This window comes from Dioscorea cayenensis, unplaced genomic scaffold (genome assembly GCF_009730915.1).
Source record: "Dioscorea cayenensis subsp. rotundata cultivar TDr96_F1 unplaced genomic scaffold, TDr96_F1_v2_PseudoChromosome.rev07_lg8_w22 25.fasta BLBR01001457.1, whole genome shotgun sequence".
NCBI classification, from domain to species: domain Eukaryota; kingdom Viridiplantae; phylum Streptophyta; class Magnoliopsida; order Dioscoreales; family Dioscoreaceae; genus Dioscorea; species Dioscorea cayenensis.
In genome coordinates, this window is record NW_024087848.1 from 67342 (window position 1) to 77803 (window position 10462).

General features: G+C 40.0%; 1 protein-coding gene across 1 annotated transcript; it reads left to right on the forward strand.

The window, feature by feature from the left end:
* The first annotated feature begins 8102 nt into the window (after positions 1-8102).
* Positions 8103-9444, forward strand: LOC120256467. Its single transcript, XM_039264136.1, has 4 exons — positions 8103-8151; positions 8302-8481; positions 9106-9275; positions 9376-9444. The coding sequence occupies exons 1-4, from the start codon at positions 8103-8105 to the stop codon at positions 9442-9444; spliced, it is 468 nt and encodes a 155-aa protein (XP_039120070.1).
* Positions 9445-10462: the final 1018 nt, after the last annotated feature.

Sequence of the window (10462 nt, forward strand, 5' to 3'; positions counted from 1 at the left end):
AATTTTGGTATTTTTATTCACTACTCCCTGTGGATACGATACCCCACTCATTTGGAATTTACTACTTTGACAAACCCGTGCACTTGCAGGTCACACGCAAGGGGCGTTGTCACGGGGCTACCTAGAAGTCACCCATATGATTTGGTATCTTTTCATTACCAATTGGGATGCACCAAGACAATCACACTTAAAGGAAATGAGAATCAGTTTTTGTTTTAAATGTAGGAGTAAAATTGTCAATTTAAAATTTCACTTTATGGGATGAAAGAAAATTATAAACTGGGCTAGGTTTTTTCATAAGGTTAAATTTCAATTAAAGTTTGATGGAATTGAATAATTAATCATAATTATAATTTCTTGTAGACAAAATTTGCTCTTGGAGTCATGTGTCATGTTCATAATGGCACAATGACAATTATACTTTATGAAGTTTATATATAAACATGACTCCTCTTTAACTCTAGCCACTTTACTCTCTTCTTTCTAACCTTAGCCGTGCACTTTGGAAAGAAAAAGAAGGCTATTTCAGGCTTTTGTAGTGCAATCTAGAGGCGTGGGACTTATTTAACACTAGTAGATTAAGGATGATCACAGGGATAGATTTGGAAAATTCAATAGTAATTTTTCATATCTATAGTTAATCAAAATTAATATAATTAAGGTGTTTATCAAAATATCTAGCTAATGTTGTAAATTTCCCTGCTTCCACTTTCATATGATTATGTTTTATATTTTGCGATATTTTCTGACACTTAGCACAATATACTACTTGGCCAACATGTGATCTTGTGTTAACCAATAGGCATAGCCATCTTAGGCGATATTTTTTGCGTCGTTACTTGGGACTTAGGATGTTAAGTTCAATAGGATGATAATACTTAACCATTTTCATTTTTATACTCTCACCCCCTTTTTTTGTCTACTCTACAACTTGGGATATTTGATTCACTTGTGTCTTTATTTATGCAATATAATTTTGCATAACTCAAAGGAATCAAAGAAAATTATGTGGGAATAATAGGGAAATAGTGAGAAATCTTCATTAAAGGTTATGAGAGCCTTCCCCTGAACTAGAGACTAGGATATCTTATAGAAGAGATTGAGATTGAGGAGCCAGTAGCCATGGTTGTGCAAAATGAAGAGCAAAGAACATTTTCTAAATATGCAAATCCATCAATTACAATAACACAAGGCAGTATTGTGAGGATAATGGTGCCAAAAAAAAATTTTGAGCTCAAGCCAACTTTTAGACTGATGATTCAAGGAATAATAGATTTTGATGGGTTAATAAATGAAGGCCCTAATGCTAACATAGCCAGCTTTATGGAATTGTGTGACATGCTGAAGATTAATGGATATTAGACGACGCTATCAAAGTTTGGCTATTCTCATTCCCTTGAAAGGGTAAGATAAATAGTGGCTTACATTAATATCTCAAGCATCAATTATGACATAGAACTGATAACTGAGACATTCTTAGTGAGATGCTTTCCATCTACCAAGGCAGCCAAGCTTCATGAAATCTTCTTCTACACTTAGTTAGACTTTGAATCACCCTTTGAGACTTAAGACAAGTACAAGTATCTCCTTAGAAGATGACCACATCATGAACTTCCTAATTAGATGAAGGTACAAACATTTTACCATGAGTTGAACCAATGTACCTTTTAGTTGATAGATGTCACAGCGGGAACAACACTTGGTAGCATAACCCCAAAGGTGGCCAAGCAACTAATTAAAGAGATAATAACTAATAACTACTAGTGGAATACAAAAGGGAAAGTTGGACAAGGCATGTGGAGTTTTTGAGATTAAGATTGATGTAGTAACAATAACTTGAAGCCCACATGGAGCTATTGAGCAATAAAATAGATGGGTTAACTATCCTTAGACTAGATGTAGTATATTCATATGAGTGCAAGAGTACAGGTTTTATTTAGCAATCATCATGCGTATAATAGTGTCAATTTTTTGAGTCTATGCTCTAGAGCTCCAAAGTGAGCCTCTAGAAGCAATTCATGAGCATGTCAAATTCCTAGAAATTAATTGAATCTCATTATAACATTAAAAGATGTATCTAAACACACACACACACACACACACACACACACACACACACACACACACACATACATATATATTACATACAAGGCAGATAGATTCAGAATAAACAAGAATAAGTTGAGAGGTGGGGCGCATGGCCATCACAAGGTCATTGATGCAAAAGTAGTAGTTCAATAGAGATCTCTATTGGTTAAATCTGATTTCCAATTAATTTATTGATCATCCAACCCTTGCCTTGGAAGATCTATGGCATACATGGCATCGACTTATTCATTCTCCATCATGTAGACTATAACAATATGGTAAAATATTCACAAAGCACTTGACTTGTCAAGCACTTTAAATAAAATGATTAACATGCAGTAGAAAATTTGTGTAGGGAATGATGTTCAAAAGATGATAATAATGAGTTTTGTAGTTATATAAGAAATCACGAAACATTCCCTATAGACACAAAATTGAGACCAAATATTAGAAAATAATGAAAAAGAATTCGTTATATATGACAAGGAAGAAAATAGTAATTTGCCTATATATCATTCCCGAAAAAAGTCCAATGATTGAAAATCCAAGATAGAGCATTAAAAAAAAATGCTATCACTATGAGAAATACCTGCTTTATTAAAGAAGTATTGAATTCGTATCCAGTTCTCAAACTCCATTCATGTTGATTGGCATAAACTATCTATCACCCACCCTTGCAATTTTTGTTGATGATGTACTCTTCTCAAAATCAAATTAATTAGGCAAAGAGTGGCCAGACATGTCAACATATAATGCAAAGCTATTCGTTGAACACTGAAAGAAGAAGGAGGGGGAAGGAAGGAGGGCGGGCGGGAGGCAAAGAGATAACTTTTCCTATTGTTGATTAATGGAAAATTTATCATATCTGAATTGTTGATATCTATATCTGAAAAATTTTGAAAAGAAATAAAGAAAAAGAATCATTATGTAATTCATTAAACACTGATTAATGAGTTTTCAAGCAGAAACACTAGATTACACACTTGCCAACAATAAACAAATCATCCTAGAGATCAAATGGAAAAGGAAATCATGTAAATAAAATGGTTTGTAAGTGAAAGAGCATAGCTTTCACTTTAAAAAAAAAAAAAAACAAAGAAAACAGGTATCATGCACAAACGAAACATTTAAACCTAATGAATAGGTTTTAATGTCCATACTCTATGCCCTAGTTTTGTTTGAACTTCCTTAATTTTAATGAATGATGGTTCATCCACTATTGCAATTGAAATAATAATAATAATAATAATAAGTCTATTTAGTGTTTAAAAAAATATATAATTCACTAGTATTGCCTATCTAACTAGGTCGATCCATTCTTGGAACTACAATCTCATGGTGTCACATATATTGGAATTTGGAAGTTGACATAGTTTTATTCCTTGTATATATATATATATATATATATTTGTTCATACCTGATAAGTGCTTGTGTGATATTAATGCGAAGCATTCTTTTCCTTATGTTGAGCATTACTCTTCTCGGATGTTTTTACACTAATATGTGTTTTTATGTTACTTTTATGAAGGTAGGGTTGTGAGGCCGAGTATGAAGGAAAGAAGCCAATGTGGATCATAGTGCACCGATTTTGGAGGAAATCTTGCTAAGGTTCAAACGCGAAGACATAGGTCGGGTGCGAGATGCTAGAGTGTGTGCCAAACTCCTCGTATTTGAGTTAGCACAACCATTTGGAGGGGCAGAAGGGCAGTCACACTCAAGCATTCCGACTTATGCACATAGAACAAGATCTCCACCAATTTATCCATCATTAAAGAAGCAAGTGATCCACGATGTGAACGTGTGCCCGTTTGCGTTATCCCGATGAAAGCATGGATTCGGGAAGCTATTCAGGCCGGATACTGTAGCAGAAACTGCAGCAAAATACTGTAGCAGCACTGTTCATAGCCGCCGAGAAAACATGAATTCAGGGAATCCACACGGGCGTGTGGAAATTATACTTGGCCTTGTGGAAATTCCACATGGGCGTGTGAAAAATCCACAGGCCCGTGTGGTCGCCCGATTCTAGCCCTATTTAAAGCCGATTCAGCCCCGATTTTAGTATTCTTTTTTCCATCTTTTCCCCAACTTGAGAGAGGGCTTCGGCTAGGGTTTTGAGGGGTATTGGCTAAGGTTTTGGAGAGGTTCTATGGCTCCGACATCGTCATTCCTTAGGAAGAAGGTTGGTAGGGGAGCTTCCGTCGAGGCGTATCCTATACCGGACGAGGGAATCCTTGGACGACCAGTAGAGGACTTTCCACAAGACCATCGATATGACCATCGAGGGGGTTTCTTTATGTATTCATTGCTTTTACATTCTATTTCTTTGATTGTACTTAGCTCCATGGAGAGCTAAACCCCTAGTGGGTACTTGGGTATTTGTGAAGCCAAGGATGTATTTGTTTCATTAAATCTCTTTATTATGCTTTCAATTAATTGATGTTTATTGTGAGTTCCAACCTTGAATGCTTGATTGTATGAACATTTCCCCTAGAGTGACACTAGGGTTGAGAGTTCTTGTTGGTAATCTTGTGAGTGAGTGACACACCATGAGTGTTAGACAAAGCTAGGTTGGAGAGGGTTGAGGGGGTGAGTCGAGAGGTACAGGAGCGTCCCCTTTCCCCTCTGACGTGATAGATTCTACCTCCGTTCCTTGAGTTCTTTGCGGCCATAATAGAGTGAATAGTCTAAGGGATGACCCTCCGCTGGGGCTTAGTTGCGCGTGTAACGGAGTGAAGCGTTGAGGTGATCTTAGTATCTAGAGCTTAATTGTGGTTAGGGACCTTCCACCAGAACCAAAGGGTTAGGTTTGTAATTAGGAAGAGATTTATCACTTGGAATTCCTAGAGCTCTTTGCAACTCTATTCGAGTGCGAGGTTGAGAGGTTATCTAATCTCTCCTCCGGGACATGTATAGAGTTAGGCATAGTTGACCTTAGATTTGGGACTATGTAATTAAGGATTTCCACGACTCACTATTGCATCGATTAGGAAGCATAATAGAGGGTTCTTGCACTTGAAACAATTATCCTAGCTGGAGCATTATCCGAGTACCCCATCTTTATCGATTGCCTTACATCCTCCTTTACTCGTGCTCTCTTACTTGTTGCTTTTACTTTTGAGAATTGAATCATTGTTACACTTATCACTATTGATCTTTCACATAGCTCAGAAGCGGATTAAGTATTTTTATTCCCTACTCCCTGTAGATTCGATTTCCGCTCATCCGGGATTATTACTTCGACAAACCCGTGCACTTGCGGGATATACGCAAGGGGACCTTGTCAATACCACAATTACATATAATAGTTTAATTAGTATTTTCATATGGATAATCAAATCAATGTTAATGTTTATCTGATCTCCAAAATAGTTCTATATATGGAGTTATTTATTTGTATAATTGAGTGTGTGCAAATTAATTACGTGTGTTGGAGAAACACTTATACTTATCCAAAGGTTGAATTGAGATTTAGATGAAGTGAATACATCCAATTCTAATGTCAATCCTATTCCTCTCTTAGTTTTTGATGTTTTGCTGAAACTATCTTGTTTGTCCCTTCTCTTACTCAATCCACAAAAAAATTTGTTTACAAAACTTTGTCCACATGTTTTAGTTAAATGTTTATAGAAACAAGCTATTTGGATTTTGGACGTACAAACACAATATTTTAAAAGGTTCGATATATATATAAAAAAAAGTATTTCTAGAAATATGTAAACAACCCTGCACATAATAAGCTGGTCAAGAATTTCTATCTTTAGGATTTTCTGATCTCACATGACCCTAAAAGAAAAACAAATGATTTTTCTGGACTTCTTCAAGTCACGATTTAGTAAAAGAAAATCTTGATGGCAGTGAATAATAGTTTATATACCAGTTTAAGTCCCATTTGTATAACAATCTATTGTGGAAGCATCTACATATTTCAAAATAGCCTAAATGGATCAGTATTCTAGCATAAGATAAAAAGTTAATTTCCTTTAACACATCCGATAAAAGAAAAGGTTCTATCCATTAATCTATTGTGCATAATTTTCATGATTACTGCATGCACAATTTGTATAACAATCTATTGTGGAAGCATCTACATATTTCATTTAATTTGTTTTATATGGTCTATTTGCAAGATGATGTTGTTAGATGTATTGTTGTATTGTATATGTATGTATGCATGTATATGTATGTATAGATGTATATTTATACTTATCATGTTCTATATGTAGACCCAAAGGGTCACTCATGTAATGTGTGTTCTAGAGATAGACTTGTTCCACTTTCTCATTCTCTCTACTTCTAACATGGTATCAGACGGCTAGATTCCTCCGGCGACCGCCGGCCGCCACCACCTCCTTTCTCTCTCTCACACTGCATGCACAGTCGGCTATCTCTCCCTCTTTCTTGCCGGCCTTCTTCTCACCCCGAGCCTCCCCTTGTCAATATATTGTCATAATTGTTCTCCCTCCTCTGACCACCGCCACCGACCCACCGTCGCGACCCCATCCCTTTCTTTCCTCTTGCTTCGTTGTTCCTTGTTAAAAAAACAAACACTCGGGTTCTCTCTTTGTCGACCCCTTTATCGCTCGGGCGACTTCCTCCCCTTACAGATCGCCAAGTCTCTACATCTCAATCTTCTTTACTTTTGATTCCACTTGCATTACCGACTTCCTCTTCCTCACAGACCACCGACTCCCTCTTCCACACGGACCACCAAACCTCCTCCACATCTCAAAAATCCCACGACTTGCATTACCGACTTCCTCTTCCCTCACGGACCACCCGACTTCCCTCTTCCACATAGACCACCAAACCCCTCCACATCTCAAAAATCCCTCTCTTGCAATTTTTTTTTTTTTAGCCTTGGTTTAAGTGACATTTCAAATCCCTACATTGGATCTCGCACCATGTGTTTTATCTTCATCTCAACAACCATCGAGCGTTATCTCAAAGATCATCACATGGCCATTCAATTCCCAAGAATTCTCTTTTTGGTGCATAGTGGTCGGTCGTGATTGTTATATATATATATATATATTCATCTCGCCAACCCCACCATCATCTCCTTTTATATATTTTTATATTATATTTAATCATAGTAATTATATTATACTATATATTTATTATGGCAATTCTAGTACTCATGTGAAGTTTTGTCCTCACATGACAAAACATTGATAGTGATTTAAAAACAAAAACAAAAACAAAAACAAAAACAAAAAAACAAAAAAATGGATGTTTATGGATCTCATTGTTGCTCATCATCGGGAGGAATCCACATTCGGGGTTCCTCCAGCGAGGGGCATGACTCTCGTTGACTCCCCGATTTTCTTCTATGCTTCCGCACGTCGCTCACACTGTTGTTTCTTCACCGACTCCACCTCTTCTTCCAACACCTCACTCTACACGAGCTTCTCCTACTGCATTGTCTCCCTACCCTGATCGCCAGCTTTTTAGCTATGTTTTGCGAGCTCAGCAGCTTCTATCTAGCGGACTCTACATCCTCTACTAGACATGCGAGTTCCACCTCGATTGTTCCATCCGCTTGGTAGTTTCTGTCCTCTCTGGCTTCTTGACTCTGGTGCTTCTCTTCACATGACCCCTGATGCCACTCATCTGCACCATTCCCATTCACCATCTCACGTCACCCGTGTTACGCCTGCCGATGGCACACTTCTTCCTGCTTTCCTCATCGGTCATTTCTCTTCTAGTGATTTCTCAATTCCTTCGCTCTCTCATGTTCCTCGTTTATCCATGAATCTTATATCTGTTAGCCAGCTTACTGATCATGATTGCCAGATTATCTTTGATCGTACCTCATGTCGTGTGCAGGATCGCAGTGGGACGGTGATTGGAACTGGCCGTCGTCAAAATGGAGTTTATGCATTGGATTCCCTTCGTCTTCCATCTTCACCGAACCAATTCATCACTTTGTTATACTACAGTTCGGTCTCATCATAAGTGGCATCATCGTCTTGGCCACTTATGTCCGTCCCTCGTATGTCGTCCCTTGTTCGTCATGGCGTTTTTAGGAGTCGTCTCTCCTCCTTCCGATGTAGTTTGTCTTGGTCAGTAAACTTGGTAAGCAACTCCAACGTCCCTTATCCTTTGAGTGTATCTCGGACTCATCGCTCCTTTTCGAACTTATTCACTCGATGTTTGGGGTCCCGCACCCTTTGTCTCTAAAGGTGGTCATCGCTATTATGTTCTTTTTATAGATGATTACACTCGATTCACCTGGCTTTATCTTATGCCTCACCATAGCCAGTTATTGTCTATTTATCGCACTTTTTCTGCTATGATCCACACCCAGTTCTCTGCCTCTATTAAGACCTTTCGATCTGACTCTGGCGGTGAGTACACCTCTTACGCCTTTCGTGCCTTTTTGTCTTCTGAAGGTACCTTGCCTCGCTTATCTTGTCACGGGCTCATCCTCAGAATGGGGTTGCTCGAACGTAAGCATCGTCACATCTTGGAGACGACACGTGCTCTTCTTCTAGGTGCTTTTTCTTCCCCTCATTTTTTTGGGCTGAAAGCGTCAACACTGCTTTGTTTACCTTATTAACCTACAACCTTCCTCTCACCTTAATGGTCGTAGTCTAGGTGAGTGTCTTCATGGGACACCTCCACGATATGATCATCTTCGTGTTTTTGGTTGTCGCTGCTTTGTTTTGCTTTCATCTCGGGAGAGAACAAAGCTAACATCCCAGTCTGTTTCATGTGTTTTTCTGGGATATAGCCTTGAGCATAAAGGTTATCGTTGTTATGATCCCGTCACTCGTCGTATTCGCATCTCCCGTGATGTCACGTTTGATGAATCCACACCTTTCTATGCTTCTCCTTCTTCCACTGAGTCCCCATCTCCCTCTGTCCCTCTATCCTTCCTTTTTTTCCTACCCCTTTCTGGCGAGCATATTTCTCCCTCGTGTCTTCCTCTCCTTCATCATTCAACCCTCCAGCTGAGTTTCTTTCTCACTCCTCCCTTGACCCCTTTCCTCCTTTATCTACTGAGTCTCCTGCAGTTTCTTCCCCTCCTTTATCTGTTGAGTCTCCTACAGTGTCTTCCCCTCCTCCCTCGCTTCCATTTGCTCACCCACCTGTTCGCTTCACATACCACCGCCGGGATCCCGCGAGCCTCCATCTCGGCCGGTTATTTCCGACACCTCTCCCTACTATCGATCCAGCTCACGAGGTACACTCTCACACTTATTCTTTACGCGATCGCTCTACTTTACATCCCCCTGTCCGTTATGCTTCTATTAGCACCAGTGTTTCAGATGTCTTTGAGCCAGGTACCTACCGAGAAGCAGTTCGACTACCTGAGTGGAGGACTGCCATGGCAGAGGAGCTTGAAGCTTTGACTTGGACTCATACGTGGGATCTTGTTCCCCTTCCTTCTCATGCCGTTCCCATCACCTGTCGTTGGATCTACCGTGTGAAGACTCATTCTGACGGGTCTCTCGAGCGCTATAAAGCGCGATTGGTTGCTCGTGGCTTTCAGCAGGAGTATGGCCGTGACTATGAGGAGACTTTTGCCCCAGTAGCCCACATGCACACTGTGCGTACTTTGGTTGCTGTTTCTGCTGTTCGTGGTTGGGTTCTTCATCAGCTTGATGTGAAGAACGCGTTCCTTCATGGGGACTTGAAGGAGGAGGTTTACATGACTCCTCCCCCTGGCCTTCGGGTGCCTTCGGGGTCTGTTTGTCGACTTCGCCGCGCTCTTTATGGTCTCAAACAGGCTCCCAGGGCCTGGTTTGAGCGGTTCAGTATAGTAGTTGAGGCTGCTGGTTTCACTCCGAGCATACATGACCCGGCAGTCTTTATTCACTCTTCCTCTCGTGGGCAGACCATTCTTCTTCTATATGTCGATGATATGATACTTACCGGTGATGACTCTGCTCACATTACTTTTGTGAAGCAGAAGTTATGTGAGACCTTCTTGATGACTGATTTAGGTCCGCTTCATTACTTCTTGGGTATCGAGATTACTTCTCATCCGGATGGTTACCGTCTCTCTCAGCAGCGTTATACTCACAACCTACTTGCTCGCTCTGGTTTGACTGATACCCGTATTGCTGCTACACCGATGGAGTTACATTTGCAGCTTCGTGCCTTTGATGGGATTCCCTTATCTGATCCTTCCCGCTATCGACATCTGGTTGGCAGTTTGGTCTACTTAGCCGTTACTCGTCCAGACATTTCCCATGCAGTTCACATCCTCGATCCGGTTCGCTGCGGCACCCACTTCGCTCATTATGCTCATCTTATTCGATGCTGCGATATCTTCGTGGCACTGTATCTCGTGGTCTGTTCTACTCATGTTAGTCCACTCTTCATTGCAGCCTATTCCGATGCTACTTGGGGCCGCTTGTCCCGATG